This window comes from Candoia aspera, chromosome 15, assembly GCF_035149785.1.
Source record: "Candoia aspera isolate rCanAsp1 chromosome 15, rCanAsp1.hap2, whole genome shotgun sequence".
Taxonomy (NCBI): Eukaryota; Metazoa; Chordata; class Lepidosauria; order Squamata; family Boidae; genus Candoia; species Candoia aspera.
The window spans coordinates 14,831,135-14,850,580 of NC_086167.1; the positions used below are offsets into that span (position 1 = coordinate 14,831,135).

Here is a 19,446-nt window from a genome sequence, read left to right on the forward strand (position 1 = left end):
TTTAATCCCGTTAGCTTCTAAATATATTCTGTACAGCTGCTTATTCTCCTCCATGGCAGAACCTATAGCAGTTTATGCAAAAAGGGGGAAACTCCGAAGCTATGTCTACCTACAGATATTGGCCCAATTTGACTTGTTCCACACAGAAGGACCAAGGCCGAAAGTTTGATGTAGTTTTGCATTCTTTCCTGCAGGTGGTCAAACTCTTATTAGAGGGGTGGAACATTTCTCAGAGTCTCACCCCGGCCGCCTGTGCTAACCTGGACAGCCAAACCAACGACCTTCTGAAGTCCTCCATCTGCAACATCGTCAACGAGAAGCCGAACGACTGGGACGATTCTCTCGACCCGGTTCTGTTTGACATCCGCACGTCCGTCAGCTCTGCGACCAAATACCCTCCTTTTTTCCTCCTTTATAACAGATACGTCTGTCTGTCCTCTGAGGTAACACTCCTTGGGAATAAACCCAGGAGGTCGTCTGGCTGAAAGGTGGTGTATGTGTTGAGCAACACCACTGTTCATCAAGGATACCTCCACTTCCTCCGACGTGCCGCACGAATGCTTGGGGATCGAAGCAAACATTTCTCAGATGCTGAGCTTTCTCAAATTCTGTCTTTGCAATTGCGGACTTGGCAGCTCCGGTCATCTGCGTTGAATGCTGAGTTGAAATCTTGCCCATTTAAGGCTCGTCATAAAAGAGAGGGAACTGGTGATAATTCTGCAATGCAAATGTTTTTGGGCCGGAGCCCAGCTTGACTACAATCTAACAGAAGAGCCACAGATATACCTCACCTTCCTTTCTCAGTTAAAGCAGGAATTTTCAAATTGTAGACTGGGTTCCCCTCAGAGGGGTTGCCAGCAACTGGGAAGATCACAGTTTGTGGGGGGGCGGGGAAATGATCAAGCTTATGCATGCAAAGTGAGGGCATGGTCAGAAGTTCCTGTGGACTCTGATCCTAACTTTGCCCTGGCAGGTTGCAAAGTAAGATGTCATCCTGAAGAGCAGAACAGGTAGTTCTTGCTTAACGCCCACAATTGGGGCTCGAATTTTGGTTGCTAAGTGAAGCGGCCATTAAGCGAATCTGATCGGATTTTACAATCTTTTTTGCGGTGGTTGTTAAGTGAATCACTGGCCATTAAGTGAACCATGTGGTTGTTAAGCGAATCGCGTAGTTTACCCATTGATTTTGTTTGCTGGAAGCTGGATGGAAAGTCTAAAATGGCGATCACGTGACCACGGGACACTGGGGCAGTCATAAATGCAAGGACTGGTTGCAAGTCGTTTTTTCCAGCACCGTTGTAAGTCCGAACTGTTGTTAAACGAATGGTTGTTAAGTGAGGACTCCCTGTATACTGTTTGTCTTTCTTGCCCAACCTTAATACCAATGCAAGCATTCATATTCTTCAGGGGAGAATGACACACATTTATCGTTGTAGGGGGTCGGGGTGCCATCCAGTTTGAGAACGGCTGTTGTGTGAAAGACTCACTGGGGTTTTGTTCCTCTTTCCTAGGCTGAATATAGGAAGGAACAGGGATCCAGGGTTTTTAAAACCAGCAGCCTCCCACAGTTCGGAGCTGCCGCGCAGGAGCAGCAGAACGCTGTGAAAGAGATTGTAAGTCAGCTTTCGGGCCCTGACTCCGCTGATAATAACATTCCTTGTAGGAAACCTGGCGTGTTCTTGCCTTCCCATCTCGCGAAGCAAACCCCTTTTCCCCCTTTGTCCTTTGCAGGTCATCACCAACATGACAGCCACCTACAAAGGGGAGCAGAAAAGTGTCAAGAGAACCCCGAAAAGCCTTTCGTCCCTCGCGTACAAGGTGGGGGGCGGCATTTTGGGGAGGAATGGGGAGCCGCCCCTGAAGAAAGTGAAGAGGGGCCAGTTCGTCTCATTTCAGATCGAGACGGTCTTGGCCCCGGAGCAGAGTTTATCAAGCATGAAGAAAACTGGATGATGGGTATAGCTTGTGCCTGCCACTGGCATTCGCGCTGGCTCTGTACATACGTATGCCCAGCTATCAAGACCAACAGAGACCTATGATGTATACCAGATGGGAGCAATACAGTTGAAACGAAGTTCTGCCCTTTGTGGAAGAGTCCGGCATAAGGGCTACAAAAGCTTCGGGGCGGGGGGGGGTCCTTATTTATTTTAGTTTACAGGAGCAGGGAGATGTGAGAGCATGGGGTTTTGACCAAAAAAAAGCCTCACTTCAAAACCCCACATCCCTTGCAAGCACACCATACGGCTTTTGGCAGCTCTCAAGTCCTTGGCGCCAGCATTCCCATCTGTAAAATGGGCTCATGTGTTTTCACTGTAACCAACCCCTCCCTGTCCCCCCCACTGAATGCCTGCTCGGCCATATGCCGGTGTAGAAGTCAGGCAAAGGATTTCTCGAAAGCGAACGAAAGGATGGGGAAAAGCTTGTCTAGATTTCTTAAAGGACATTTCTAGAAACGAGTGGAGCAGCATATGGAGAAGAGGGGCCTTTATGAGGGCCAGCAGCAAGGAGGGGGTCTGTGGTTTGAGGTTTGTGCGTTTTGCAGCGGGCGAGGAGTAATGGCTAGCCAAAATCAGTTTCACATGCTTGTATCTTTGTCTTATCCCAAGCAGAACCAGGGGCAAACTACAATGGCAACACGGGGGTATTCTAAGCACAGAGTCTGGGCACTGGGGTGGTGTGCGTGCATGCGTGTGCGTGCAAGAGAGGCAGATCAAGGCGCTGTTGAGCTGAACAGAGGGGTTGGGTCCAAGCTGCCTCTGTGAATATGTAGATAATCATGTAATAAAAACTTTTAGGCTCATGCACTGAAGCGGCTCGCCTGTCCATGTCTGTCACTTCCAGAGTCCGAGCTCAAAATGTTCCAACACAGGCCGAGGATGGTTTGAAGCAGCCGAAATGGCTTCATAATGATGGCTCTTAGATCTGGCCTACAAAAAGCCAGTGCCGTGCCTGGGCCCCGCAAGTGTGTAAAGAGCGTCCCGTTTCCTGGTTGTGCTAACCACCCCTGATTGCGGCACCCTCCTCAGCTGCCGTGTATTTTAATTTTTGCATTTATGATGGAAGTTTTGTTCTTTATTTTAAGTCTGCTTGCTGCCCAGTCACTGGCTGAGATGGGCGGCCGTACAAAGCAAATGAATGGGTGAGCCGGCTTTTTCTCTCTCCCCTTCCTACCAGCCACCCTGTGGGTCTGGGCAGGGCAGACCAAAGGAACCCTGCTTCCACAGCTTGTGGGACTCACTGCCACAAGATGGGTTGACAGTGAGGACCGTGCAGTGACTCTCGGGGGCCAAAGATGATGGCAGCTCAAGGCTAAACGTTGTCCTCCCTGGAAAGTAGCCTTTGCCTGCGTTGCTGATCCTGCCCCATCACGGATTATGGGTTTTGCAATCCGTCTAAAGGAGACCAAGGCTGGGCTGCCGCGGCTGTCTTCCTCCCCCTTCTTTTTGGTTTTCAACGCCGGGATGATTCAGCCTCTTTCTTACATCAGCAGAGCGCTCTGCATGTGGGTGGGTGCGTGGGTTTTTTCCCCTCCCGCTCCTCTGGCGACCGCACCGAAGGGAGAGCCAGGACCGGCACCCGCCCAGCTGCATAGGTGGGCGTGGGCGGGGCCTAACGAGGAGGCGCGGCCGCGGAGGCCCCGCCCCCTTCCGACCTTATCCTGGGAGGTGCTCAGCATCTACCGGCTGCCGGGCGAGGGATGCCGGCGCGGCTTGCGCTGGTCCGCAGGTAAGGCGGTCCCGGACCGCTTGGCGTGGCTTGCATGCACACGTGCACCCGGGGACCCGGGCGTGCTTCCCTGGAAGGATGCAGAGAGGCGGGTAAGGCTTTCCGGCGATGCTGCCTTCCCACGCCTTTTTGACCCATCCCTGGGGGAAGGTGAGTCTTTCTCTTCCCCGTAAAATACCCGTGTTTTTATCTTACTGCCGCCCCTCCTCGCTTGACGCCGGCGCCGGGCAGGGTTTCCCAGGCTTCGCGGCCAGATCCTTGCTGCAAGGGCAGACTGGCGTGGGAAGCGCCCGAGGTTTGAACCCCGAGGCCCAGGAGTTTGCAGAACGAGAAGTTCAGACCCGGCGACTCCCCGGACGGGGATCTGCCCACCTTCTCTGCTGGCTTGCTGGATGTTGGCCCGCCAAGCCAGCCCTTTGCTGCCCCCAAGCTGCGGCTGCAGATATTGGTCCTGGTGGAAACGCAGGGGGTGGGGTGTCATTGGCGTTAACGGGGCCTACCTTGCAGGGTTCCCAGGGGGATTGTTTAAAAAAAAGGAATTGTGATGCTTTGCATGCACCTTCCCCTCCAGCGAGTCCTCTGAGGACCTCTCCAGGTATGTCACCCTGAATTCTGCAAAGGAGACTTATAGGTAAAAACCCTGGGAGCGGGCACAGATTTCCCTTCACCGCCTGGGTCAATGACAGCCCATCTCTGGGGATGGGTGAACTGGCTTTTAGGGTCCAAGGACCGTTTCTCTCCTGTCCTTTTTCAAAACGACTGAGTCACCCAGGGAAGTATTGATCTGGCTGAGTCAGTCTCTTTCCACCCACCCTGCCCGGTTTTGAATCAACTGGACAGTGGTTTTTGGCATCTGAGCAGCCCAATAGCTTTATCAGGAGCATCAGAAGCTGCCTCGCCTGCTTGATAAAGTATCCCTCCCTCCCATCGAAGTCAATCATCACCTTTCATTTAAGGGCAGATACAGGATCATCTTCACTGCAGATCTCTCTTTTCCAACTCTGCGGTGATGTAATAAAAACAAGAGGGTGTTTAATTTCTGACAAGGAATTAGATAAAAGCAAGGCAACAGTTTTGCTGGTATGTAAAATAAGAATGTAAATAAGTTAGATTTCATTGGGCTGGCTGAAAGTGAATTTTTGTACTTTTTTCCCTCCCCTTTAAATGACTTGGCAGATTCTGGCAGTGTCATCCAGTGCTTATTAGGTCATTAAGCAAGCTTAATTGGATTGAACTGAAGCCCCAATTATGTTCTTGGTCATGTGAGCCCCCCCTTTTTTTTCGCGTTCAGGATTTCTGAGCCTTTAAACACTGAATCTTTTGTTGGCGCTGAAGTTGTAGTGGTGATCAAAGTTGAGCAGCTGCTTTTCCTGCAGATGATAGGGCAGGGAAAAAGTGGGGGGGAAAGACAGATAGGTCAGCATGTTTAAAAAAAATTATCTTGCTTGAGGTCTAAGTAACTTCTAGGTTCATTTTGAAAGGTCTCAGCTTAGTTCTGGTTTGTATGATATAATAATAAAAATCTGAGCGTATCAAAAGATGCTCCCTGATCAAGGAGTTCTTCAACCAGCCTCAAATTATCTGAATTCAATACAGGGTAAGATTTGTGGGCTGTCGCAGTTCTAAATATGTGTTTTATAGAACATGGGTGGATTGCACTTTTTAAAAAGGGTTAGCTTGCCTTGCATGGGATCTTTATAAAGCTTCACGCTGCTGGGTAATCGTTATTAAGATTAGCTTTTGATGTAGAAAGGCTGCAGCCCAAAGGCCACCAAAAAAGATGCAGGCAAGTTACACAGGGAGGTTGAAGACGCCTTTCCCTGGGCCTGGATGCTTTATAATCCATTTATTTATAGCATCTGTGGAAGCCATTTCCTCTCTCTTCTCCCTTTAGTTTCCAAAGCTTGTGCTTAACCAGAAAAATTAAAACCAAGAACTTTTTTTTTTCTTCCTATCCAATCCTCCCTGCTTCCTGCGCCTTCCAGATGTGGTGGACTTCAGGGCCCATCATCCTTAGCCTGTGTGGCCATCATGTATGGGGCCTGGAGTCCTTGCGAGAGTTCCAAGCCTCCCTGCTGGATGTGACTCCATTCTCTGGATCACAGTCTCATCCGGTGCTCTTTCCTGAAGGCTTCAGATTAAGTAAACAGTGGATGTCCATTCATAGGGGGTGCAGTTTGAATCTGGTGAAAAGCAAAACAAAAAACAAAAAAAACAGCCAGGAAGGACCAGCTTTCCCTGTTTCCATGGCAATGGCCAAGCGGCCTAGTGGTCCTTGGTTACAGGGACCGTACGTCCTTTATTATAAGGACAGTCCTTTATTTCAGAAAGCTTTCCTGTAGATTTATTTGTGTGAAAAATATGGAAATTGAATGGTCTTCCTTAAAATAAATTTATTACATATATGGTTTTAGATTTTACTAGAATATGCCTTTCTCTAAAGGTTTTCTTGGCCTTGCTCTTGAATTTTCCTTTGTAAAGCAAAGTTATATACATAAACAATTGACATTTTTTATCCTTATGCACCTTGGAGTCCCCGGTGCTCTCTGAGCCTGGTTGTTTTCTTGCAGACATTTCATTGCCAGCCTAGGCAACATCTTCAGTGCGAAGAGGGAGTGGGCCTTGCTCTCAGTTTATAGACCGTGGCTTGCCCTGCTTGTGCTGGTGGGGGTGTTGTTCTCTCCTTGGGAGTTCTTTGGTTGGGCTGTTGTTTGCTGCTTGGTTGATTGCCTGAGTTAATAGTTCCTTGATTAGGGTGTATTGTGCTGTTTGATGGTTCATCTGGTGTTGATCCTAGTGTTGATTTTTGCAGATCTGGGTGCTGACTGCTGGCAAGGGAGCATACTGGTCATTTGGCTTTTCTCTGGTCTCTTTTGAATGGTATGTGAATGTTGTTTACCTCTATGTGTCTGTTGATGGCTGCTTTGTCTGAGTGCCAGGCTTCCAGGAATTCTCTGGCATTTTTGGATTTGGCTTGGTCTAGGATGCTCACCGTTTCCCAGTTGAAGCTGTGGTTGAGTCTGTCCATGTGTTGTGAGATTAAGGAGTTCTCATCGTGTCTGCTAGCTGGTGTCCGTGGATGCGCTCTGCTAGTCTTCTGCCTGTCTTTCCTACTGTTACAGTCTTTGCACTGTATGTTGTAAATAACTCCTGTTTTTTCTTCTTGGGCTATTGGGTCTTTTGGGTTACTTAGGATGTTTTGAAGAGTTTTAGTTGGTTTATGTGCTACGGTGATGCCATGCATTTGTAACAGTCTGCTGGTGGTTTCTGAGATGTTTCTGATGTATGGCAGTGTTATCCTTTTCATAGCTCCTGTTGGTTGGGTTGTAGTGGGTTGGGTGGTGAGGCACTTTTTGATGAAGTTGAGAGGGTATCCATTTTGTTGGAAGATGCTGTACAGATGATCTGTTTCCTTCTTCTGGTGTTCTGGGTTGCTGCAGTGTATAAGTGCTCATCTGAATAATGTCTGAAGAAACGTCTGCAAGAAAACAAGGCTCAGAGAGCATCAAGGACTCCACAGCTCAACCCTGAGCTACACATATTCACTTCGATTGTTATGAACCTCTTTCAGATTTGCCCCTTTTTCAAGTTCGTCCTTTATTTTTTCCAAGAAAATATGGTCACCATCTCGTTGATGCCTTAAAATTCTCATCCTTATTTATCAACAGGGACACTGGAAGTCGAGCATCATCCCTGGATGCTTCTTTAAAATTAAAAGCAACTGACAGTTGAGGAATGCTCACCATTGGCTTGTTCGTAATGCTAATCCAGTTAGTTGTTCTGCTTACTGTTTTGCACAGCCATGTCACCTAACGTGCAAGCCAGCTTGTTACAGCTTATTCCACAAAACGTGGATATCAAATAAAATCTTTATTACAGTCCTAGACCAGCATAAGATGGCGGGGTACAGGCATGAAAAAGAAGCATAGAGTATCGAGAGAGAGAGAGAGAAGGAAAAGAAAAATATAAAAACGATGATCAAAAGCTAGAAGATATAAAAGATATATTAAAAGGGAGGGTCTAAGAAGGGTAGGAGCAGTTATTGTAAACCGCCCAGAGTCCCCCGTTGGGGGAGATGGGCGGTGACATAAGTTTAATAAAATAAAATAAATTAGGTGGGTATAGGGGAGCATAAGAGGTTAGTATGTGGAAGACTGTATAAAGTTACAAAGCACTCTAATACGGCGAACTCGGTGCTCATTAGACCTAGATGAAACCAGCCATGACTTAGTGCTCAACCGTCTCGTCCTTGGCCATGCAAAGCAAGCTTAGGCCTGTGCGTTGAATTGAAGTGAATCCCACTGAACTTAATTAACTTGCTTTTCTGGTAAGGCGTAGGATTGCAACTTTAGGGAGCAGGCCCTCGGGGTAAGATGGCTGCCAGAGCACCTCCATTTTTTAACCACGCCAAGAGGCTGATCAGAACTTCTGGTGTCTCCGGATCTTGGCAAGTTTGATTGTTCCAATCTGCTCCCCGCACAGCCTGTGGCGAAACGAGTCTTGGCTGGTCTTGTGGAATAGCTTGAAGGGAGCCAAGTCTACATGTTGAGGACTTGGAAGTGGAAAGTTTTGCATAACAGAGAAGAGGAAACAATTGAACTAAAGTCTGGTGTAAGACTGGAATAGGAACAAGGGCAAAGGTTGAGTTTGAATGTGGACCTCTCTGTCCTCCTCCGACTGGTACAGCTATCATGGTTTGAAAATCAAATAAGAGCTATTCTATCCCCCAAGGGTCTCAGTGGTTTGTGGGCTCAAAGGATACGTTGCATTTCCATTGTATTTTTCAGCACTGGGCTGTAATGTGGTTTGCTTTTGCCATAGCCCAGGGTCTGAGAGGAACCCCAGCTATGATGACTTATTTAAACCATGGTTTAAAAAGCATTAAGTGCTGTCCTGTTTTCTCCTCTTTTGCAGAAAAAACTGAGCAATGTTGATGTTGACCCTGGGCTAGGAGCTTCTGGCATCTTCCTTCCCTTTCTGACTGTTTTACGATTGCCACATCACTACCTCGTTCGGCAACCCGTTTAAGATGCGGGCCTGGAAAGCAGTGGCCAGCACACTCACCTTCATAGGTGTGGACGTGACATCGACCACATTGCTGTACGAATATAATCGCCACAGCAGTAGCATCCTGCAGGATCTCAAGCACTTCAACATCTTTGACTCCATGCTGGATATCTGGGGGTCTTGCTTATATCGCAGCTGTCTGCTTTTGGGGGCCTCCATTGGGGTGGCCAAAAATACCAATTATGGTCCAAAACGATTGAAAGGATCCCGGATCTTTATCATCCTGGTCTGTCTGGCAGTCGGGATCTATGCCCTGGTCAAATTGCTGCTTTACTCCGAAGTGAGAAAGACCATCAAGGATCCTTGGTTTTGGGGTTTCTTTGCCTGGACTTACATCTCCCTGGTGGCCACCTTCTCCTTGTGGCAGCTACTCTCTTCTGTGACACCTGCCAGGGATACCTTAGGGATTAATTCTGAATCCAGGGCTGAAGCAGAAGAAATCGGAGACCCTAATTCTCCTGGGTTTCGGGAAAAGAAAGAGGAGCCATCAGCTGGCACCATTTGTAAACTCTTGTCCTACACCAAACCAGATGCTCACTTCCTTGTGGTGGCCTTCTTTTTCCTCTTACTTGCTGCTTTAGGTGAGTGACTTAGGTACAAAAATAGAATGACATGGAATGCTCTTGATCACATTTAGCATCTGTGTTGTGCTTCAAAGCCTAATGGCTATGACCCTGTATTTTTGTGGTGGTAGAAGCGGTGGTATTAAAATAAAAACATAGCTTACCAAAAGCCATTTGGTGGAGTTTCATGGGAAGGGTCAACATTGAAATGGGTGTATGCAAAGGCCGGAGCCCCTATGACTCTCCAGACATTCTTAGATTCCAGTTGTCATCACCTACATGATGTTTGGTCGTGTCTCTTGTAATCCCGCAACATCTGGTGGATCACAGCTTGCCCATCCCCTACTTAACACCATCAAGCTATCACCAGCTTTTTCAAATCTTCTTTTGGGCCTTGGGAAAGAAATTACTGTAAAATTGGCACAAGAATGCCTGTGCTTAAGTCCTGATCGGCTTTTTACTTTTAATCTGCCTTTTTGCTCCCCAACAGGAGAAACTTTCCTTCCGTACTACACTGGCCAGGCCATTGATGGAATAGTCATCCAGAAGAGCATGGACCAGTTTTCCAGAGCAGTGGTGATCATGGCGTTTCTAGTCATAGGAAGGTAGCTTTATTAGGCCATTGCTTTAGTACTTTATAGCCTGAAGATTGGAAAACGTTTTTCTTGTGTTTAGATGTGTGACATGTCTTGCGACAGCTCCAGCCTGTCATTTAGATTGTCTCTCAGGTGGGACACAGATTTCCAAGAAATTGCAGTTTGTAGAATTGGGGAAAGAAGGCACATTAAAACGAGGAGGTGGAGTTTGAGTGGAATCTTCTTTTCCAGTTACCCTTCTCTGCTGTTTCCTTGGGTTTTCTTTCTGTCTGGGAAAACTTGCCGGTAGGGAAATGTATGGTGTGATCAGTCAGGATCAGGAGAAGTTCAGAAATTCCTCAAATTGAAATAGCTCCTTTTTATAGAACATTGTGGATGGGGTTCCACTGGAAAGGTCCAGATTTTACTCCTGTCCAGTAAAGATGTTGCTTTTGCAGAACACTTTCTCTCCGTTCAAAATTACATTTGAAGGTAATGTTGGAAGCAAAATCTGAGTTGAATCTTATGTGAGTGTCTCTGAAGCACTTCTTTCTTGATAAATGGGGCATGTGCCAAGTTGCAGCACCCCTTGGCTGATGTCTGCTAGGGATCAAACCGCTCAAGTAGGTACACCACCCATTTTTAGCTTCCCCTGCTTTCGAGAAATGCAGTGACATTTGCAACTTTGGGGATGGTAGCTAAAACCCTTGGAGCTGTAGCCTTTTTGCTGCATACCAGTTGCCAGCTGGATCATGCCTGCCCCAGTTTTTGAACGGTAGGCCTGGGCTTGGGTGTGTCGTGTTGTTGATGTCTGTCGGTCCTATAACATCTCTTATCTGCAATCAGCTCATTTGCCGCAGGTATCCGGGGTGGGCTCTTCACCCTTGTGTTCGCCAGATTGAACATCCGGCTCCGCAGCAAGCTCTTCCGGTCGCTCGTTGTGCAGGAAATGAGCTTCTTTGACGAAAATCTCACCGGTGAGCTTCCCTACCTTTTTGGTGACATCCGGAGCAGGGAACCCGTCACCCTGGAAAGGTTGCTCAGCTGCAGTGTGACGGATCACGCTGGCTGCAGCTGTTGAGAATTAGAGTCCGCCAGCATCTGCAGGATGGCAGATTGAGCACCCCCAGTCTAGATCCTCGAGTGAAAACTCTCCCTGTCTGTAAGCGGTGCTCTAGTTTCTTAAATCGGACTGTGGGGGCCTCTGAGGAAGCTCAAGAGATCTACAAAAGTTTGGTATGTCCTTGTGGGAATTTTGGCTTGGAACGACAGCTTCCCCACAGGCCTTGGGATGTGCCACCAGGCATTCCACCACTCTTTGGGTCTTGACCTGGTGGTTTTAAGCAAAGGGTGCATTTAGCATCTGGCTGTGGTGTTGAGGGTTGCAGCGACCAGCTTCCATCTGATCGGAGACCACCACAAGTTCCTTGGTTCCTGTTTTCCATTACTGCATGAGACAGAAAAGGCTTGCTGGAACTCTACTCTACATGCCGCCCTTCATATAATGGCTGTTCCAATCCACATCAAACTCTGGTTTTGCAGATGCAGATATCGGCCCTTTCAGCTTGATATAAATCAGCTGGATCTCATTACTAAGTCTGCAAAATTATTTCATTTGAAGGAACAGCCAAGATTGCTACAAAGGAAGAGTGGGGAAAACCCAGCATGGGGGGAAAAAATCAACACAAACTGATTTCTGTGTTGTGGTCAAGCCTATCCAAATGCCACTTACATTAGCTATTCCTTATTATTTTGTCCGATCGGAATTTTTTGTTGATTGATGTGTGGGTGCGTGTGTAACATTACATTGCCGAATTTTGCCTTGTTCTCAAGGATGTAAATATAGTTTTAAAAATTCCATTTCCTTAGGATTGTCTGTATCAGGGTTCTCCTGCTTTTCAGCCCTTTGAAGTTACTTAAAAACTTCCACTTTTTTGTATAAAGTTTCCGAAGCGCGAGAATATTGGATTTGTTGGAAAATCAGAATCATAATACTTCTTCCTGTGGCCACTAAAATACCCCATCCCACTTTCTAGGGATGTTACTCTCCTGTTAAGTTTTTTTTCCTGCTGATACTTTGCCTTCTCTTCTTGTCCTCCTTTCTCTCTTGCAGGCGACATTATTTCCCGACTAACATCAGACACAACAATCGTGAGCGATCTGGTCTCCCAAAACATCAACATCTTTTTGCGCAACCTGGTCAAAGCCACAGGGGTCATCGTTTTCATGTTTAGCCTCTCGTGGCAGCTGTCCTTGGTGACCTTCATGGGCTTCCCTATAATCATGCTGATGTCAGACCTTTATGGAAAATACTATAAGGTTGGTCTCTTCTAGGGGCTCTTAGAATGATCTGATATTCCTTTACAGGTAGTCCTCGACTTACGACCATTCGAAGTTACAACAGGGCTGAACAAAGGGACTTAGAACCAGTCCTCACACTTATGACTGTCACGGCATCCCTGTGGTCACGTGATCAAAGTTCAGGTGCTTAGCAACCAGCATGTATTTATGACAGTTGCAGCATCCCAGGGTCATGTGACTGCCATCTGCGACCTTCCCAACCAGCTTCTGACAAGCAAAGTCAATGGGGGGAGCCAGATTCACTTAACAACAATGTGATTCACTTAACAGCTGTGGCAAAAAAGTTGTGAAATCGGGCATGACTTACTTAACCACCACCTTGCTTAGCGATGGAAATTCCAGTTGCAATTTTGGTTGTAAATCGAGGACTACCTGTAACCAACCCTCTCAATTTGCAATGTTGGGGTGAGGCTTCTAATAATAGCTGTCAGGCCAACTGACATATCTGAATGGTCAAAGCATCTTAATATTGTTCAAATATTTTTAAGCTAATGCAGAGATTTCTTGCACCTGTTTACTGATTGCACATCAATGCACAACGATTGTCCTAACAGCCAGGAACCATGCTGAGACAAGGAACTGGTCTCTAATGTTTTATTGCTTGTACATAACAGGAATCCTAACAAACTGAAGAAGCATGGGAAAAACCCAGACATATAAACCCCAAAGGTTAAGGCGGTCCCGATCTGTGTCTCTTTGAATGGCTGCCCAATTCCTCAGTGCTACGCATGCGCTTGACAGGCTGGATGGGAGCCCCCTGCTCGCCATCCTTACTCATGACAACGATGTGTTTCTATTTGGGACTGGAATTCCTTGTGAGCTCCCAAATTTGAGGGCAGCTTGGAGGACTGTTGAAGGAGGACCATTCCATTGTGGAGGTGACTCTTCTCCTTCTCTCCGTTTACCATTTAGAAGCTCTCCAAAGAAGTCCAGAACGCTTTGGCCAAGGCGAACAACACTGCCGAAGAAACCATCTCAGCGATTAAGACGGTCCGAAGCTTTGCCAACGAGGAGGCAGAGGCAGAAGTCTATTGGGACAAGCTGCAGCAGGTCTACCAACTCAACAAAAAGGAAGCCATGGCGTACACCTACTACGTGTGGTCAAATGGAGTAGGTTGAAATGCGTCCTCTTCCCCTCTTACTCTGCCTTTTTGCAACAGAAATAACGGAGAGCTCTATTCCGTGTTACCTTAAAGCAGAGATGGAGGGCGTGCCTTCCTCTACTTTTTATCTTTCCTGTCCCTTCTCTGCTTTGGGCACACCGATAGGAAGGGGAAGTGATTCCCAGGCCTGTGTCAAAAGAGCCAGACAGTTGTCTCTAGGCCAAGCGTAAATAGGAGCATATTTATTATGGCGGGTATTTCTTCCAATCAGAGCTCATGTCACCCGCCGAAGTCTTACATATCCTTGCTAACCTAGGAAACCGCTTTGTGCATCTGATGAAGTAGGCCAGCCTTCCCCAGCTTGGTGCCCTCATGAGTTGCACTGAAGTTCAGTTCTCTAATTCCTTAGCTAATGGTTGGCTGGAGGAGCACCACACTGGGGAAGGGTAAACGAGGTCCTCTAATCTAAGGAAGCTTTGGCCACGATCAGTTTCTTCGCTTTGAAGATGTAGTGAGATGCTTTGGTGTGCCCGCTGCATAAGCAGACACAGTTATGCTGGAAAATATCCCTTCACCTGCTCCTGTGTTAATATCGTGGCGATGCAAAGCTCTTCCAGCACGTGGTTCAGTTAGGCTTGGATGAAAATCAATCAGGCATTAGCAAAGGGAGGTTCTTGTGAAAGGAAGAGGAAGGATGCCCGAAGTAAATTCATATTTGAAACCTTGAAAAGCTTTTTTCAAGGCCTTCAGAAGCAGAGCTGTCTTTTAATAGTAAAGTGCTGGCAACGCATGGAGAAGTTATCAGGCTGAATCGCCCACATTTTGCTTTGTTTAAAAAAGGTGGTGGGCAGAAGGAAGCCCTGTTTTAAATAACTGCATTCTGGTCCTTGATTCCAGCTCACCCTCCTCATCGTTCAAGTTAGCATCCTGTACTACGGAGGCCACCTGGTGATCACTGAGCAAATGACTAGTGGAAACTTGATATCCTTCATCATTTATGAGTTTGTCCTGGGAGACTGCATGGAGGTGAGCGACATTTTTCGGATCCCGTCTGTGTTCTAGTCTGAAAGAAACCACCATATCTGATCTCAGCTGAGCTCCTTTCGCTGTTTTCTCATACGCCCGAGCTGGATTTCCGCAAATATGAAGAATGTCCAGGTTTGAAGTTTGTTGACATGTCTTTTCTAGAATGTTTCAACTAAGTCCATCCCTAGGATCCTTCATAAATACACTGGGCGTTTTTCTTCTACAGTGAGAGGTGTCTGGTGGCATTTTAATTGTGGCCGTCCCTTTTTCGTGGGCTAGAACTGTTGCCGATCCTCGGCTGCATTATCTCTCTGCGACCTTCGATTTATCGTTCTTTGAGGCAGAAATAAGACACTTCCCTGAATTTCCTTGGAGTATTTCCTTTCGAACGCAGAACAATTAGTTCTTAATCTTATAATCCGTATTGCACAGTGAGATTTTTCTTCAGCTTAAAACACCTCCTAGTTGTTTCCTCCTTCTTCTCTTTTAGTCGATTGGTTCAGTTTACAGCGGCCTCATGCAGGGTGTGGGGGCTGCCGAAAAGGTGTTTGAGTTCATAGACCGTCAGCCGACTATGATGAGTGATGGGACGCTGGCGCCCAGCCAACTGGAAGGAAAAGTGGAGTTTAAGAATGTCACTTTTGCTTACTGCACCCGGCCTTCATCCCAGGTGTTACAGGTAAGTGTCTCAGGTCTGTATATTTTTGTTGTGCTTGGTTGTGGTCTGTATGGGCCAATCAAGGTTTCTCATTCTGGCCCTGCCTTGAGGATTTTAGCAGTAGGAAGATAAGGTGACAAAATGCTTTGTACATTAATGTATGCGGAAGCTACCGCCAGCTTGGCCCGCATGAAGATTATGTGCAAGGATGTTGATGCTCCTTTCTTTATATCATTGCGTGTGGTCTGAGTAGGTTTCGGCTGCATTCATGTAATGTGCTAAGTCTACATGTTACTTGGGGCTTAGTGTGTGATGTGTACTCTGGCGCTGTGCTTTTCAGGTAGTCCTCCACTTACAATCACAATCAGGATTGGAACTTCTGTCGCTAAGTGAGGTGGTTGTTAAGCAAGTCACATCCAATTCTATGACCTTTTTCACCATGGCCATTAAGCAAATCACCACAGTTGTTAAGTGAATCATGTGGTCGTTAAGCGAATCCAGCTTCCCCCATTGACTTTGTTTGTCGGAAGCCGGCTGAGGAGGTTGCAGATGGCAATCACGTGACCCCGGGATGCCACGACCATTGTAAATACATGCCGGTTGCCAAGGGCCTGAATTTTGATCACATGACTGCAAAGATGCTGCAACAGTCATAAGTGCGAGGACCAGTCATAAGTCACTTTTTTCAACGCCATTGTAACTTCAAACAGACGCTAAATTAATGGTCGTAAGTCAAGGACTACCTGTATTTAATAAACTAAGCTTAAACCATAGCTTAGTTGCAGTATGCAAAACAGGTCTACTGCTTTAGATGGGGAGCAGTGATCTTCATTATTCCACAGTTCCTGCTTTTTCAAGTACATAAAATTCCAGACCTAAAGAAGGATAATGAAAAGAATAAGTGCTAAACTTTCTGCTCTGATTCTGAAACGACAATTTTTCCCTGTTGGTTCTTTTGAGTTTTGGTGGGGCAAAGGAATACCTTTTCAAGTGGCTTCTCCAGATGTAAGCTCTTGGCGCACACCTGCATTTGACAGGTCACATGAAAACGTGGCCAAGTAATGGATGAGACCCACTGATCTGCTTGTTTTGCAGGATGTCTCCTTCACGCTCCATCCTGGGAAGGTGACCGCTCTGGTGGGCCCTTCCGGCAGCGGGAAGAGTTCTTGTGTCAACATCATGGAGAATTTCTACCCTCTTCAACAGGGGCAGGTTCTTCTGGATGGGCAGCCTATTGACCTGTATCAGCACAAGTACCTTCACTCAGTGGTATGGATCGCCAACAGTTGTGTGCCTAGGGTGTGGCTGGGTATGACAAGGTTAGTTTCCAGGAAGAAAGAACGTCCTAGCCCTGAGAGTTGTGGAGACAGGTTTGCAAGTCCTTTTGAGGACATCTCAAATGACAAATCAGGCTTCTCGCACCCCGGAGGACACATTTCCCCCCTGTAGCTCACAGCTACCAGGTTCTGTTAGCCAGGTAAAACTGGTTGGGTCCCCTTGTTTCATCTGCAAAATGTGTGAAGTTTGAAGAACTCATCTTGGGTCCAAAAAAGGCTGAGAGAACTTGTTTCTTGAGGAGCAGTCGAACAGCCAGGCAGCCAGACTGCCGCAGCAGTTGGTGGGAAAGGCGGGGGGAATAGACGCAAGAGGACACTGCTGCCCCCCCTGCAGAAGAGCTATCAAGGTGGTTGGAAGTGGCTGCATTATTCACGGAGGAAGATCAGACCATGTAATCCTCGCAATTCTCTCTCTTTGACCATAGGCGTCTTTGTGAGTGACGATAATCAGCTGAGTCCTTAACCAGGTTTTCTCTTCCTCTTCCTCCCCCCCACTGCGCCCCCTTTTCTCTCTAGATCTCTCTGGTGAGCCAAGAGCCGGTACTGTTTGCCCGATCGATTGCAAAAAACATCTCTTACGGCTTGGCCTCGGTCCCATGCGAATTAGTCGTTCAAGCTGCCCAGAACGCCAATGCCCACACCTTTATTATGGAATTGCAAGATGGGTATCACACAGGTACTGAAACGGGGGTCTGGCAGCACAGCCCTTCTCACAGCAGATCAACTGGCCCCGAAAGCAGTGCCTTCACCGCCACCTTCAGATCATTTTTTCGTGGAAGCCAGGTGGAAGTTGGGTGAAAGGATGGCCTATGAGTAAGTCCTGCAGAGCTGACCATTCTGGTTTCAATTTCTTTCCTTGCTCCAACAGAAGCTGGAGAGAAGGGAACCCAACTGTCCGGCGGCCAGAAGCAGAGGGTAGCTATTGCGAGGGCCTTAATCAGAAACCCACCGATCCTGATCTTAGATGAAGCCACAAGTGCCTTAGATGCAGAGAGCGAACATGCGGTGAGCAGGGTGGGGCGTCCTTCCTTAAGGGGCCAGTAGGAAATCCAGCAGTATCGGCCACCGCAGTGCGTCTGTGGGGATCCCCAGGCACCATGTCAAATGCTCCCCACGTTCTTAATGACACTCTTTTATCTGTAGATGACTGCTGGAATTGCACCAGAAACATTGGATGTTTAAAATAGGGCTATTCTGGAACGAAAAGGGGGTATGCCTCGGCTACTCCTCTCTCAATACTGTTCAGATTTCCTGAGTCTTGAGCAGAGTTAGTTCTTAGCTGGGCTGCATGGGACTCTCTGAGATATCAGACACTGAGGCCTTCTGCAAACAAAGAGACTCCCCCTCTGAACATGATCCTGCCAGCATCACAGAGAGGAGGATTTTGACCTGGACAATTAAATCCTTGAGGGACATCAAAAGAAAAACCACTACATGAGCGAGAAGTTGGGTTTACCCAGCAGACACACGTTCTGGGTTTTCCCAAACCATTGAAAACGGGCTGGGTTTATACAAGCCACCCCAAGTTACCAAAATTATCCCCAACTAAACTCGAGCTGAACATGTGTGATCACAGCTGCTAGGAGCTTAAACTCACCAGATTAAGCATGTTTTGAACATGGCTAGATTATTAATAAGGACCCGAGGGGCTCAATTTAAAGCTGCTCCTGTTTTGCTGCTTAATTGGTTGGAAGCTCTCACGGGCAAGCTGACTGATTATTTTCTTGTTCTGATTTCAGGAGAGTGTTTTTGGGTGATGGGATAGGCTGGGCTGGAAAAGCCAAGAAATGTGTGGGGATTTTTTTCCCCTTGATATAAACCGTTTCTCTTCCTCTTGGCAGATCCAGAAAGCTATTTATGGGCATGTCCAGAATCACACAGTGCTTGTCATAGCCCATAGACTGAGCACTGTGGAAAAGGCACACAATATCATTGTTCTCGACAAGGGCCGTGTGGTACAAGAAGGGACGCATAAGCAGCTTATGGAAGAAGGCGGCCTTTATTGCAAGCTAGTGCAAAGACAGATTCTCGGCCATGAAGCAGGCATGGGGGACAGCTGTCCGATGAATGGTGGCTTGGCGGGCATCCAGAGAGATTCTCCCAAGGCGGGATTGGCAGAAGAGCTCCAGGTGTGACGTCCCACCTGCTGGACTTGAGGATGCTCAGCTGGACCGTCCTGCTGTCAACTGATCCCAGAAGTGAATGTAACAAGGGTTCCCATCAAAGCCCAGCTGGAAGAGTTACCATTTTTCACAGGGCTTCTCCAGTCTTCCCTATTCAGTGGTGGCTATTTACAATCCTAAGCAGCTGTCCAACCTGAATTACTCCCGGGGGGTTGCATCTTGTAGATCAGAAAGAAAACCAGATGCAATTCTCTTAACGGTCTGTGTGTTCTTCCTTCCACTGATACACCTGCCAACTTTGCTGTTATGTATAAATGGGCATGACTTTTAGGTGCATGCATTGGAGGGAAGAATAAAGATCTGTGATGGATCACCAAGGCGAGGACTATGGGCCAGGAAGGAAACACTCTCTTGGGATTGGCCCTGAAGCCAACCGGTTCACTTTCGGATCACTCCGGTGCCTACAGATTTCCTTTGTGCTTCCATGAAAGTTCAACTGGACCTATAGATATGGCGCATCTGATATCTAGATGTTGAAGTCAAGGTCAATGGTTCTGGGTATCTCTGGCGAAGGGTGCTACTCTGCAGGCTGTGATTGTCACATGCTGCGTATGCATGAAGGTTTCTTTTACAACCAGCGCTGTTTCAGTTGGGCGGGGGTTATTTCCGGTTGCTTTCAGATCCCCACGTAGCTGCAGCATCCCCAACAGCATCGCAACAAAACTTCCAGCCATAACAACAGGAGAGAATGAGAGGATTGCATCTCTGGCCTGCAGCGTGTACCTTGATAGTAATAAAGGCTGAGAGCGAGCCTTGGTTAGGGGAAAGGGGCAGTTTTATTGCAGAAGCAGTCTGAATCATTTAGACTTTTATCGCTGGTATGCATGGTTGTGCACACTCTGCGTTG

General features: G+C 47.3%; 1 protein-coding gene across 2 annotated transcripts; it reads left to right on the forward strand.

Moving 5' to 3' along the window:
• The first annotated feature begins 8,618 nt into the window (after positions 1–8,618).
• On the forward strand, positions 8,619–19,051 carry ABCB9 (ATP binding cassette subfamily B member 9). Of its 2 annotated transcripts, XM_063315506.1 has the most exons (11): positions 8,619–9,374; positions 9,847–9,961; positions 10,778–10,908; positions 12,045–12,250; positions 13,205–13,402; positions 14,293–14,421; positions 14,912–15,100; positions 16,175–16,348; positions 16,933–17,092; positions 17,285–17,421; positions 18,258–19,051. In XM_063315506.1, the coding sequence occupies exons 1-11, from the start codon at positions 8,756–8,758 to the stop codon at positions 18,549–18,551; spliced, it is 2,352 nt and encodes a 783-aa protein (XP_063171576.1). In that variant the 5' UTR covers positions 8,619–8,755; the 3' UTR covers positions 18,552–19,051. The 2 variants fall into 2 exon arrangements, with proteins under 2 accessions (XP_063171576.1, XP_063171577.1); XM_063315507.1 differs by lacking the exon at positions 17,285–17,421 and having other exon boundaries at positions 18,258–18,442.
• Positions 19,052–19,446: the final 395 nt, after the last annotated feature.

Coding starts and splice junctions, on each gene's coding strand:
- ABCB9 (XM_063315506.1), top strand. CDS start 8,756: ATGCGGGCCTGGAAAGCAGTGGCCAGCACACTCACCTTCATAGGTGTG. Junction 13,403..14,292: donor ACTACGTGTGGTCAAATGGA/GTAGGTTGAAAT, acceptor CCTTGATTCCAG/CTCACCCTCCTCATCGTTCA. Junction 14,422..14,911: donor TCCTGGGAGACTGCATGGAG/GTGAGCGACATT, acceptor CTTCTCTTTTAG/TCGATTGGTTCAGTTTACAG.